At 37.7% G+C, this 14,708-nt stretch overlaps 1 protein-coding gene across 1 annotated transcript; it reads right to left on the bottom strand.

Moving 5' to 3' along the window:
* Positions 1–12,173: 12,173 nt before the first annotated feature.
* Positions 12,174–12,557, bottom strand: LOC112735115 (uncharacterized). The gene has a single exon (XM_025784686.1). It carries the CDS (start codon positions 12,555–12,557, stop codon positions 12,174–12,176), a length of 384 nt encoding a protein of 127 aa, XP_025640471.1.
* Between the last annotated feature and the right edge of the window lie 2,151 nt (positions 12,558–14,708).

Genomic DNA, 14,708 nt, shown 5'->3' with positions numbered 1-14,708 from the left:
AAATAAAAATGAAAAAGGAACGATCATACCATGGTGGGTTGTCTCCCACCTAGCACTTTTAGTTAAAGTCCTTAAGTTGGACATTTCGTGAGCTCCCTGTTATGGTGGCTTGTGTTTGAACTCATCCTGGAATCTCCACCAATGTTTGTAATTCTAATGGCCTCCGGGATCCCAAATCTTGTTTCTACACCCGTCTTCAAGTTGATTATCATGATTCCATCCGGGTGGTTCAGCTTTAGAATTCTCAGTGAAGTGTCCAAACAACTTCCTAGACCCATTCAGTTGAGCTTTACACCAACCTTTGTGTTTAAACTTTGAGCACACAACCATGTTGAACCTTGCTTGACAACTCCAACCACTAGCCATCTTCCTCTTACTCTTAATGCCACAAAGAGCTCTAAGTTGACCATTCGTCTCCAGTAGCCCATATTCAAGTGAAATTATAAAGCTAATGGATATGAATTTTACCCACTTGAAGGTTGTGAAGGATGATGGCAACTTAGGGGGAGGGGTCTCCAGCAAGGTGATTTCAAGCTCCACTCCCTTGTGCTCTTTGACAACTTCCACCTCTTTGCAAACTTCTTTAATTTCAACCTCTTCCTCTTGGTAGCTTTCTTCCAATTCAATCTCTTCTTCATTACTTACCAAGGGTATGGGAGGTTGTGCTTCTTCTTCTTGAATCTCCATCTCTTGATCAACCTCTTCCAAGCCCTTAACCATGATATGCCTTGGAGGTTGTACACCCTCCTCAACATCAAATGCAACCGTCTTGGAAGGAGGTTCTATGTCTTGACTTTCCCATGGAGGTTCAGCATCTCCTAAGTCTGCAACCACTTCTTCTTCTTCGATAATTACAGCTTCCTCCACTTGTTCCAGTACAAAGTCATGCTCCATACTGTCCACTGGAGTTTCTAATATCTCCTTCATGCTACATTCTTCATTAGATTGCCCACATGAAGCCATGGGAGCACTTTGAGTGTCCGAGCGTCGGGAACCTAATTGACTTATCGCTTGATTTAGTTGATATAGAGTTGCATGAAATCGATCCGCTGCTTCCTTAAGATGATCACTTGATTCTTCCTTCACTAATTCTTCAACCACTCCTTCGACTTCAAGGGTTTTTACTGCCTTCACCCTTAGGGCCTCCTCTAGCTCCTTATGAAGTATGGATTCGCGAAGATGATTCCTTCTTTCCTGTTCCATATCAATAGCATAATTGGGATCATCTTGCTCTTGGATTGATGGATGTGGGTGCTCTTCCATGGAGGGTGGTGATGGGATGAAAAGATCATTATGTGGTTGAAAAGGAAGTGCACTAGAGCTTGAGGGTTGAATTTTGGAGGTAGAGGGTTGGTTCATGCGGGATATAAGATTTTGGAGTGTAGAGATGAGACCAATGATGTTAGAGATGAGTGTATTGTTATCCAATGGAGGTTGGGGTGGATCTATGTATGGCTCATTCGGTTCATAGGGTGGTTGGTACGGTGGATGTGGGTTAGGGTCATATGGAGGTAAATGGTGTAAAGGGGCTTGTGAGTTTGGTGGTTCAAAGGTATGTTGGGGAGGTGGTTCATAAGCACAGGGTGGGGCTTGTTGGTAATTACAAGGGGGTCCACCATATCTATCAGCTTGGTATGCATTGTAGAGTGGTCCTTGCCCATGATATCTTGGAGGGTGTTGTTGCCTAAAGGGTTGATCAGATCCTCTTGGCTCCATCCATCTTTGATTGCTTAGACCTTGATGCATATTCCTGTTATAGCTTCCACTCCTTTCAACAGATTTAGAACCAAACTCAAAGCGAGAGGGATGAAAATTCATGGTAGCTAACAAAAATTAAAAACGAAAATAAAAAAAATTTAAATTAAAAGGTTATTGAAATTAAAATTTTTGAATTTGAAAATTAAATTTTGAAATTTGAAATTTGAAATTTGAAATTTGAAATTTGAAATTTAAATATTGAATTTTGAAATTTTATTTTTGAAATAAGATAAGATAAGATTTTGAAAAAGATATGATTTTTAAAATTTAAATTTTTTAAATTTTAAATTTTGAAATTTGAGATTTGAATTTTTAAATTTTTAAATTTAAATTTTGGAAATTGAAATTTGAAATTTGAAATTTGAAATTTGAGTTTTAAATTTTGAATTTTTGAATTTAATGAGGAAAGAGAAAAACAATAAAATGACACCAAACTTAAAATTTTTAGATCAAAACGAAGAAAACAATTAAGAACAACTTGAAGGTCAAGATGAACACGAAGAACAACTTGAAGATCAAGATGAACACCAAGAAAAACAATTTTTTTTGAAAAATTTTTAATCACTAAATAAAAACCAATAACCTCTTAATTTACGAAAAAGCAAAAATAAAAACAAAAATAAAAACAAATAAACAGGTAAAAAGCAAATATTTACAATAACCAATAATAAGGCACACGTTTGCAATTCCCCGGCAACGACGCCATTTTGAAAGAACTGAAGATTGATGGTTTAGAGGTTATAGTAAACTATTGTTGCAAGTATAGTTACTAAACCAAGCAATCAACCTTTCTTACAAAAGTTTTGGTTGTCACAAGTAACAAACCCCTTTAAAATTGATAACCGAGTATTTAAACCTCGGGTCGTCTTCTCAAGGAATTGCAGGGAGGTGTTCTTATTATTGGTTATGAGTCTTGTAAATTGAGGGTTTTGAAAGTAAGAAACCAGCATGTTAAATGATAAGAAAAATAAAATAGTAATAATAAAATAAACTCTTGGCAATGTATTAGAACTGGAAGTCCTATCCTTATCAATTATGATGAGAATTTGATTTTAATCCGACTTTGTTAACCTCTAACTATGAAGGTAAATCAAGTGGATTAATTAGCTTAATCCTCAGGTCCTAGTCAATTCATATGGAAAGACTAGAGTTATTGGAGCAACTCCCAATTTCAACCACTACTTTATTTGACAACTCAAGCATTACCAATTACTTAACCAAAGCCAAAAGGAGGAAAATATCTAAATTAAATTAAAAGCATCAATATAAATAAAGCAAAGCAATCTTAAATCTGAAATACCTCAAATAATATTAAATAAAATATTCAAATCTTAACATGGAAAAGTTCATAAGCCAATTAGGCAACATAACTAATACAAGCATTAAAGTATCTGCAAATAAGAGATAAATATAAAGTAAAAGAAATATTGAACCTGATAAAGAGTTGAATCCTAAATCCTTTAAGAGGAATCCTAATCCTAAAATCTAAGAGATGGGAGAGAACCTCTCTCTCTAAAAACTACATCTAAATTATGAAAAGTGAATTATGAAAAGCATGATTATGAATGGATGCATTTTCCCACTATATAGCCTCTAATCTATGTGATTTGGGCTGAAAACTGGGTCAAAAATAGCCCAGAAATCACTCTCAGCGGTTTCTGTTACGTTTAGGTCGCGGAAAAGTGACGCGGAGGCGTCGTCCACGCGTTCGCATTGCCTAACATCGGAGCAGCTATAGCAAATTATATATCAAATCGAAGCCCTAGACATTAGCTTTCCAACGCAACTGGAACCGTATCATTTGGATTTCTGTAGCTCAAGTTATGATCGTTTGAGTGCAGAGAGGTCAGGCTGGACAGCTTTAGCAGTTCCTTTAGTTTCTTGTATTCCTTCCACTTTTGCATGCTTCCTTTCCATCCTCTATGCCATTCCTGCCCTGTAATCTCTGAAAACACTTAACACACATATCAAGGCATCTAATGGTGATAAGAGATTATTAATATTAGCAATATAAAGGCCAAAGAAGCATGTTTTCAATCATAGCACAAAATCAGGAAGGAAAACATAAAGCATGCGATTAGTATGAATAAATGGGTAAAGAGTTGATAAAAACCACTCAATTAAGCATAAGATAAACCATAAAATAGTGGTTTTTCAGCTCACCCAGGGTCTATCAGAAATAGGATAAATAATTCCAGCCTCCAGTAACTTGGTGACTTCTTTCTGCACCACTTCCTTCATGGCTGGATTTAGCCGCCTCTATGGTTGAACCACTGGCTTAGCATTGTCCTCCAATAGGATCTTGTGCATGCATCTTGCTGGGCTGATGCCCTTAAGATCACTTATGGACCACCCAAGAGCTGTCTTGTGTGTCCTTAGCACTTGAAGTAGCGCTTCCTCTTCCAGGGAATTTAAAGCAGAGCTTATGATCACCGGAAAAGTGTCACCTTCTCCCAGAAATGCATATTTCAGGGATGGTGGTAATGGTTTGAGCTCGGGTTTAGGAGGGTTTTCCTCTTCCTGAGGAAGTTTCAGAGGCTCTTTCAATTCCTCTGAATCCTCCAGATCAGGCTGAACATCTTTAAAGATGTCTTCCAGCTCTGATTTGAGACTCTCAGCTATGTTGATCTCCTCTACCAAAGAGTCAATAAGATCAACTTTCATGCAGTCTTTTGGTGTGTCTGGATACTGCATGGCTTTGACAGCATTCAACTTAAACTCATCCTCATTGACTCTCAGGGTTACTTCCCCCTTTTGGACATCAATGAGAGTTCGTCCAGTTGCTAGGAAAGGTCTTCCTAGAATGAGAGTAGCACTCTTGTGCTCCTCCATTTCCAGCACTACAAAGTCAGTGGGGAAGGCGAATGGCCTAACCCTGACAATCATGTCTTCAATCACGCCTGATGGGTATTTAATGGAGCCATCAGCAAGTTGGAGACATATCCGGGTTGGTTTGACTTCTTCAGTTAAACCAAGCTTTCTAATAGTGGATGCAGGTATTAGGTTGATGCTTGCCCCAAGATCACATAAAGCTGTCTTGGTGCAATTATCCTCTAATATGCATGGTATCAAAAAGCTCCCGGGATCTTTAAGCTTTTCTGGGAAGCTTTTCAAAATGACTGCACTGCATTCTTCAGTGAGGAGAACTCTTTCAGTTTCTCTCCAATCCTTCTTATGAATCAATATCTCTTTCATGAACTTGGCATAAGAGGGTATTTGCTCAAGTGCCTCTGCAAACGGAATCTTTATTTCAAGAGTCCTGAGATAGTCTACAAAGCGGGCAAATTGCTTATCCTGCTCCTCTTGGTGGAGTTTTTAAGGATAAGGCATCTTGGCTTTGTATTCCTCAACCTTGGTTGCTACAGGTTTATTTCCTACAGAGGTGGTTGGAGAAGCCTTTTTAGAGGGGTTGTTATCGGCACTTGTGTGTGTCTGATCCCTCACTGGCGTTTGAATGCCAGGGTTAGAAGCTTGATTGGCGTTGGACGCCAACTTCTTACCTGTTTCTGGCGTTTGAACGCCAGAACTGAGCTTCCATTGGGCGTTTGACACCAGCTCATTGCCTGTTTCTGGCGTTTGAATGCCAGAGTTGTTCCTCTCTGGGCTCTTACTGTCCTCAGAGGGATTTTGGATGATATTTTGCTCATCCTCTGTCAGTTGTTCTTTTCTTGGCTTTCTACTGCTCTGAAGTGAGGTATTTAATGTTTTCCCACTTCTTAATTGAACTGCCTGGCACTCTTCTGTTATCTGCTTTGATAACTGCTGTTTTGTCTGATTCAATTGTGCTTCCATATTTTTATTAGCATTTTTAGTGTCTTGTAGCATCTCCTTGAATTCTGCTAGCTGTTTTGTTAGAAAACACAATTGTTGATTGAGTTCAGCAACTTGTTCTGGAGGACCAAGTTCAGTAGACACTGCTTTGGCTTCTTCTTTTATGGAGGACCCACTACTTATGTACAGATGCTGATTTCTAGCAACTATATCAATAAGCTCTTGAGCCTCTTCAATAGTTTTTCTCATGTGTATAGATCCACCAGCTGAGTGGTCTAGAGATATCTGAGGTCTTTCTGTAAGCCCATAGTAGAAGATGTCTAATTGCACCCACTCTGAAAATATTTCAGAGGGACATTTCCTTAGCATCCCTCTATACCTCTCCCAGGCATTATAAAGGGATTCATCATCCTCTTGTTTAAAGCCTTGGATGTCCAGCCTTAGCTGGTCATCCTTTTTGGAGGAAAATATTGATTCAGGAATTTGTCTGATAACTGTTTCTATGTTCTTATGCTTGCTATGGGTTGGTTATTTAACCACCTTTTAGCTTGATCTTTTACAGTAAACGGAAATAGTAACAGTCTGTATACATCCTGATCTACCTCCTTGTCACGTATTGTGTCAGCAATTTGCAAGAATTGTGCCAGAAACTCAGTAGGTTCTTCCTGTGGAAGACCGAAATACTGGTAGTTTTGCTGCACCATGACAATGAGCTGAGGATTTAGCTCAAAACTGCCTGCTTTGATGGGAGGTATACAGATACTACTCCCATATGCAGCAGTAGTGGGATTAGCATATGATCCCAGAGTCCTCCTGGACTGTTCATTTCCACTTAGATCCATGATGGATAAAATGGAATTGATATGAATTGCAAAGAAAATATATTTTTGTTTTTATTTTATTGAAGTAGAGCAAACCAAATTATTAAGATAAATAAAAATAATAAGATAAAATAAAATACAATAATTAGAAATTAAAATGTAAATTTTGACAACCAAGAGAAAAGTAAATTTGAAAATGAAAATAATTGTTTAATTGAGAAGATTTGAAAAACTTTGGATATGATTTTTAAAAAAGATTTTGAATTTCGAAAAGATTTGATTTTTAAAATAAAAATCTGAATTTTTAAAAGTAATTTTCGAAAATTCAATTTAAAATAAGGAGAAAAGATATTTTTTTGAATTTAATGAGGAAAGAGAAAAACAATAAAATGACACAAGACTTAAATTTTTTTTTAGATCTAATGCTCCTTGTTTTTCGAAAGTTTTGGAGGGAAAACACCAAGGAACACCAAACTTAAAGATTTTAAGATCGAAACACAAAGAAGCCTCAAGAACACTTTGAAGACTCACAAGAACATAAAAAGAACACCAAACTTAAAACTTTTAGAAAACTAAAAATAATTTTTCGAAAATAAAAAAAATAACAAGAGAACACCAAACTTAAAAGTTTGACATGAGATTTAATCAAAGAAAAATTATTTTTGAAAAAGTTTTAAAAGGAAGATTCCCAATTACCAAGAACATAAGCACACTGTTCTAGCCAGTTGAGCTATAAATTTAAAGTGTTTTAATAAAGGTATTTAATGTATAAAATCTTTTTTTTTGAATACTGATAATTTGAAAACGCACAAGGAAAACAAGAAAATACATAGAACAGGAAAAACTAAAGATCAAACAAGAAAAATAGCAAGAACAACTTGAAGATCAAGAAAGAACTATGAACACAAATTTGAAAATTTAAAAGAAAGTAAAAACATGCAATTGACACCAAACTTAAAACATGAAGCTAAACTTAAACAGAAAAAAAACTCAATTATTAGTTTAGAAAAATTTTCGAAAAATTAAAAAAGAGAAAATAAGGATTTGAAAAATTTTCAACCAAAAACAATAATAGAAGACGCAATTTTAGTGACTCTAAATTAAAAGATAAATTTTTCCTAATCTAAGCAACAAAATAAACCGTCAATTGTCCAAACTCGAATAATCCCCGGTAACGGCACCAAAAACTTGGTGCACGAATTGTAAATCATACTTTTCACAATTCGTACCACTAACCAGCAAGTGCACTGGGTCGTCCAAGTAATACCTTACGTGAGTAAGGGTCGATCCCACAGAGATTGTCGGCGTGAAGCAAGCTATGGTTATTTTGTAATTCTTAGTCAGGAAATCAATGATAAGGGTGATTATATTTATGAAGAGTAAAAAGCGTAAATTAAATAATACTTGTTATGCAGTAATGGAGAACAGATTGAGGATTTGGAGATGCTCTGTCTTTCGAATCTCTGCTTTCCTACTGTCTTCTTCTTCACGCACGCAAGGCTCCTTCCATGGCAAGCTGTATGTTGGTGGATCACTGTTGTCAATGGCTACCATCCGTCCTCTTAGTGAAAAAGGTCCAAATGCGCTGTCACTGCACGGCTAATCATCTGTCAGTTCTCACTCATGTTGGAATAGGATCCATTGATCCTTTTGCGTCTGTCACTACGCCCAGTACTCGTGAGTTTGAAGCTCGTCACAGTCATCCCCCCATGGATCCTACTCAGAATACCACAGATAAGGTTTAGACTTTCCGGATCTCAGGAATGGCTGCCAATAGTCCTAGCCTATACCACGAAGACACTGATCATGAACCAAGAGGCTAAGAGATATACACTCAATCTAAGGTAGAATGGAAGTGGTTATCAGGCACGCGTTCATAGGTTGAGAATGGTGATGAGTGTCACGGATCATCACATTCATCAGGATGAAGTGCGAGTGAATATCTTAGAATAGAGACAAGTGTGATTGAATGAAAAACTGTAGTAATTGCATTAATTCATCGAAACACAGCAGAGATCCTCACCCCCAATCATGGGGTTTTGAGACTCATGCCGTCAGAAATACAATGTAAAACGTGAAAATGTCATGAGGTACAAAATAAATCTCTAAAATTTGTTTAAATACTAAACTAGTAACCTAGGTTTACAGAAAATGAGTAAACTATGATAGATAGTGTAGAAATCTACTTCCGAGGCCCACTTGGTATGTGCTGGGGCTGAGACTTGAGCTTTACACATGCCTAGGCTATTTCTGGAGTTAAACGCCAGGTTGTAACCTGTTTTGGGTGTTTAACTCCAACTTGTAACCTGTTTCTGGCATTTAACGCCAGAATAGGGCAAAGAACTGGCGTTGAACGCCAGTTTGTGTTGTCTAAACTCGGGCAAAGTATGGACTATTATTAAAAATTTCTGGAAAGCCCTGGATGTCTACTTTTCAACGCAATTGAGAGCGCGCCATTTGGACTTCTGTAGCTCCAGAAAATCCACTTTGAGTGCAGGGAGGTCAGAATCCAACAGCATCTGCAGCCCTTAATCAGCCTCTGAATCAGGTCTTTGCTCAGGTCCCTCAATTTTAGCCAGAAAATACCTGAAATCACATAAAAACACACAAACTCATAGTAAATTCCAGAAATGTGATTTTTATTTAAAAAACTAATAAAAATATACTAAAAACTAATCAAATCATACTAAAAACTATGTAAAAACAATGCCAAAAAGCGTATAAATTATCCACTCATCAACCATCATTTTCAATCAAACCATATTCAAGTGAGAAAGTAAAGCTTTGGGATAAGAATTTTACCCACTTGAATGTTGTGTTGGATGGTGACTTAGGAAGGGGTGGTCCTAATGATCTTACAAGTTCCACTCCCTTGTGCTCTTCTTTGACTACCTCCACCTCTTGGCAAACTTCTTCAACTTCAATTCCTTGCCCACCAACTTCTTCCACACATTCTTCATTGGTGGAGCTTGCCTCTTGATCATCCTCTTCCAATATTTCATCATTCATACTATGCCTTGGAGGTTGCGCATTATCCTCCTCAACACCAAATTCAAGCTCATTGGAAGAATGTTCAACAACTTCCACAAGATCATCATCAATATCACATGGTGTGGAAGTATCTTCAAGTTTGAAATCCACCTCCTGTTCAATTTTGCCTAGCTCTTCAACCACTTTTTCTTCCTTAACAATCTCTTCACTCTCCACTTGTTGCAAGACACACCCCATCTCCTTGTCCTCATGTTGGGATTCTAGAATCTCCTTCATGCTCCACTATTTGGTCGGTCCCTCAGATTCATCCGTGGAGATGCTTTGCTTGTTGCATGTGTCCCATGATTCCAAGGTGGCCATGATTTCGGCAAACTGAACCATGATTTTTTCAAATATGGGAGGTGATTCATCTTGTGGTTGAGAGTTCTCATACATTGGAGGTGGCTCATCTTGATAATAACATGGAGGTGGTGGTTCTTGAGGGTATTGGGGGTTGAATTGGGGTGGTTCTTCATATGGTTCATATGGTTCACAAGGTGATTGGTATGGTGGATATGGGTTAGGATCATATGGAGGTGTTTGGTGGTATGAGACTTGTGAGTGTGGTGGTTCAAAACTATGTTGGGGAGGTGGTTCATAGGCATAAGGTGGTGGTGATTGTGATTGACAACTACAATAAGGATCATCACACATACTAGATTGATATGCATTAGGATTAGGATTATACCTATAGGAATAAGGAGAGTAGTCATGTTGGGGTGAAGCTTGAACGGCTTGGATGGAATAAAATGCCCTTCGGTCCCTGCGCATCTCCGTGAGGAGAGTAGTCATATCCCCAAGCACTCTTGTTAAACTTGATTCGGAAGGAGGTTGTTGCCAAGAATGTTGTCCATAAGCTTGGGGCTCCTCCCACCTTTGATCTCTAAATCCTTGATGCACGTCATCATTGAAGCTTTCATTTCCTACAACATAGTTTGAACCACACTCATAGCCAAAGTGATGAAAATTCATGGTGATAAGAGAAAACAAAAACAAATTCTAACAAGAAACAAAGAAAACCAAATCCTAAAACTAGCAAAAACTAACAAAGAAGAAAAAGGCAAACATATTTACAATATTTACAATAGCTAATAACATAGCATCGTTGCAATTCTCCGACAACGGCGCCATTTTGATGTCCGGATTCTTGTACGGTTTAGAATTTCACAAATGAAATCTCGTTGCAAGTATAGTTCTAAACCAACAAAGAATCCTCACATGCAAAAATATTGTTTTTCACAAGTACAAACCCCAATAAGAATTAACCGAAGTATTTAAACCTCGGGTCGTCTCACAAGGAATTGCAATGAAGTGATCAATTATTGGCTATGAAGAACCAAGAGGTTGATTGATAAAAGAGAAAGAAAATAAATGACAAGAAAAGTAAATGACAAGAACCAATAAAATAAAGGAAAAGAACTCTTGGTTAAGACATGGGAAATTGAGATCATCATCCTTGTCAACAAACCATACATTGATAATTATGAGGGACCAACCCATTAAGTCTACTTTTAAAAGCTTTAAGTACGTTTAATGTCTACTCCTAAGCTTGAAGTACATCAAATAGGCTTGATCAACATCAACCATAAGTCCTAACCTAGCTATTAGTTAGCTTAATAGTAGGTTAGTGTTAATGGACATCAAATTGACCATATAGGGTTCTGAAATCACCAATTCAATGAGATCCAATGATTCAAGGTCACTCAATTCCCTAAGCCTAGGCCAAGAGTAAGGAAAACTACTCAATAACTAGAGAAAGCATTTTATCAAACACCTAGTGTACAATAAAAGTAAACATCACAAAATGCAAGAATTAAAAGAATCCATAACTAACATGAGCAAGAATTCAACAATAGCAATGAAGATAAACATAAAAGAGACATGGAAACATAAAATTGCATTAGAAGAAATTAAGATCCAACAATGGTTCATCAACATAAAAAAGAGAAAAATAAGAAATGACAAGTAAAACTAGAAGAGCAAAGATGTAATAACAAGAAATTAAAAGGGAAGACTAAATCAAAAAAGGAATTGAAAATTGGATTCAAGAAAATTAAACCTAAACTACCCTAAATTCTAGAGAGAAGGGAGAGCTTCTCTCTTTAGAATTCTAACCTAAAACATGATGAAAACTATTCTATGGCTACTTGGTTCATCCCCCCTTTAATGCTTGGGTTTAATAGCATCAGAAATGGGTTGGATTGGTTCCAAAATGCTTCAAAAATTGCTGGGCACGTTTTGCCCAAAATGGTCTATGCTAGTCCTGCGATGCGTGCGCGTGGAGGACGCGTGCGCGTTGTCTAACTGCAAAGCAACTATGAAAAAATTTATATCATTTTGAAGCCTCGGATGTTAGATTTCCAACGCAACTAGAACCACTTCATTTGGATCTCTGTAGCTTAATTTATGATCGATTTAGTACGAAGAGGTCAGGCTTGACAACTTTACAGTTCCTTCATTTCTTCATGAGTTCTCCCTCTTTGCATGCTTTTCCTTCATTCCTTCAATCCAATCTTTGCTTTCTAAACCTGAAATCACTTAACAAACATATCAAGGTATCGAATGGAATTAAAGTGAATTAAATTTAGCTATTTTAAGGCTTAAAAAGCATGTTTTCACACTCAAGCACAAATTTAGGGAGAATTACAAAATCATGCTATTTCATTGAATAAATGTGAGAAAAGTTGATAAAATCCCCAAAATTAAGCACAAGATAAACCACAAAATTAGGATTTATCAATGGCCTCCCAACAAGAACTTCTTTAACGTCACTAGCTTGACGGTTCAACTCTGCTAAGTAAGCAGATGAGTGGTCTTTTGGCCCTCAACGTCGCCACCAAGATAGTGCTTCAACCTCTGGCCATTAACAGTGAACCTCCTATCGAAGTTCTCGACCATGATTTTTGCATGACCATAGGGAGAAACTTTAGTGACCAGAAAAGGTCTTGACCACCGGGATTTCAGCTTCCTTGGGAATATCTTGAGCCTTGAGTTAAAAAGAAAGAATTTCTGGCCGGGGTCAAATATTCTAGTGGCTATCTTCTTATCATGCCAGAGCTTTGTCTTCTCCTTGTAGAGCTTAGCATTCTTATAAGCTGTGGTTTTGAATTCTTCAAGCTCATTTAGTTGGAGAAGTCTCTTTTCTCCCGCAGCCTTGGGATCAAAGTTGAGAAACATAGTAGCCTAGTAAGCTCTGTGTTCTAATTCTACAAGCTAGTGATATGCTTTTCCATAGATCAACTGATAAGGAGACATGCCGATAGGAGTCTTGAAAGTTGTTCAGTAAGTCCAGAGAAAATTATCAATTTTCCCAGCCTAGTCCTTCCTTGAAGCATTGACGATCTTCTCTAGAACCTATTTGAGCTCTCTATTAGAGACCTCCACTTGTCCACTAGTCTGAGGATGATAAGGGGTGGCTACTTTATGTAAGACTCCATACCTTTGAAGAAGGAAATCCAGCTGTTTATTGCAGAACTGACTTTCTCCATAACTGATTAAGGTCCTTGGGACACCAAACCTGTTGAAGATATACCTCTAAAGAAATCTCATCATAACTTTGGCATCATTGGTGGGTAAAACTATATCATCCACTCACTTGAACACATAATCTATAGCCACAAGGATGTTGTTGTTTGCGTATGAGGGAGGGAATGGTTCCATGAAATCAATTTCCCATACATCAAATAAATCTATTTCCAAAATAGCTTGCTATGGAATTTCATTGTACTTGGGCAAATTCGCAGCCCTCTGGCACTGGTCACAGTTCTTCACAAATTCTCTAGCATCATTAAAGAGAGTAGGCCAATAGAAATACTGGAGGATCTTGGCTTCCTTTCTCCACCAAAATGGTCACCATACTCGAAGCCATGACAATGCCAGAGTATGGCCTTTGTTTCTTCATTCGGGAGGCACCTTCGAATGAGTCCATTTGAGCACCGCTTGAGTGAATAAGGCTCTTTCCACAAGAAATACTTGGCATCATGGAGCAACTTCTTAACTTGTTGCTTAGTGAAGTCTTGGAGAATGATCTTGCTGGCCTTGTAGTTTGCTATGTCTGCAAACCAGGGGGCTCCATGTATAGCAAAGAGCTGCTCATTAGGAAAAATTTCATTCACTGGAGTGGGGGAAATCACTGCTTCTTCAGGCTCAATTCTGGAGAGGTGATCAGCCACCTGATTCTCTGTACCTTTCCTGTCTCAGATCTCAATATCAAATTCCTGAAGAAGGAGCACTGTAACACCCTTACTATCAGAACGTCACGCTTCTGGGTGTGCCACTCTGATAGCGGAGGTATTACAACGACTCTCATATATTAAATAATAAGGTATGAGCCTTTACGCGTAAATCTATCGATGGGTTTACTAAAAACTTAAAAACTTTTTCAACAAGAACAAACAACACATATTCACATACTTAATATTAATGATACATTATAATATTACATACAAAAATAATTACAAAACCTACCCCTCTGAACAAAACTCTAACTAACAAGGCGAGGGGAAAATAAATTCTAACAACTCAACTTGTAAACCCAATCTTCTATGCTCCTGTAGCTCTGCACTAAACTTTCGCACCTTAGCTGAAAGGGGTGGAAATATGGGGTAAGAACTGAGGAGTTCTTAGTAGCATTGGAGGTAGATAATTAAATTCGTATTATCACAGTTCAGATATTCGCAACCCGACATATTGAGCCAGAACAATAACCAGTCATAGAAGTTCAAATTAACAAGTAATGAAAATCACAAACACACTCAAGAGATCACAAACAATTCACAACATTGAACCAAATCCAAAATAGACAAACAAGGATGATGCATGTCTATTCCTATCGCAGGTAATATGCTCATTTGTCGGTTTCGACCCGGACCCGATGCAATCTAACTCGCAAGTCGGATAAGACATTCCAGCGACATAACCTCTGCAAGTTTCTACTTCTTGCAGGCGCTGATTCCCCATCTGAAGTATGTCGAACATGACCTCTGCAAGTACCTGCAAGCGCTGATTCTCCAGCTGAAGTATGTGACCCCTTCTCCTGGAAGCCATTCCATATTTACGGGCATTCCCGCACAATCATTCACATACAAAGCCCACGGCTTGTTAACTTTTATCCTTCAGCACCATAACCATACTTATCGTCACCTTCTCGTGACCTTCCCATAATCACACGTGCCGATTTATCTTTTCTTCAGTCTTTTGATTATCAAGATAAATAAATCAAATTATCTTCGCACTATTCCCTCGTCCTGTAATAAATATCTTATGAAAAAGAATCAAAAGGTTCTTTAATTAAGTCGATATTTTCTAAAACTTTTAAGATTACTCTGT

This window comes from Arachis hypogaea, chromosome 13 (assembly GCF_003086295.3).
Source record: "Arachis hypogaea cultivar Tifrunner chromosome 13, arahy.Tifrunner.gnm2.J5K5, whole genome shotgun sequence".
Lineage (NCBI taxonomy): Eukaryota > Viridiplantae > Streptophyta > Magnoliopsida > Fabales > Fabaceae > Arachis > Arachis hypogaea.
The sequence above is the reverse complement of the archived record's forward strand: the minus strand, read 5'-3'. Positions and strand labels throughout refer to the sequence as shown.

Excerpts from the sequence above, each read along its gene's own strand:
- LOC112735115 (XM_025784686.1), bottom strand. The coding sequence starts at position 12,557 with ATGTTTCTCAACTTTGATCCCAAGGCTGCGGGAGAAAAGAGACTTCTC.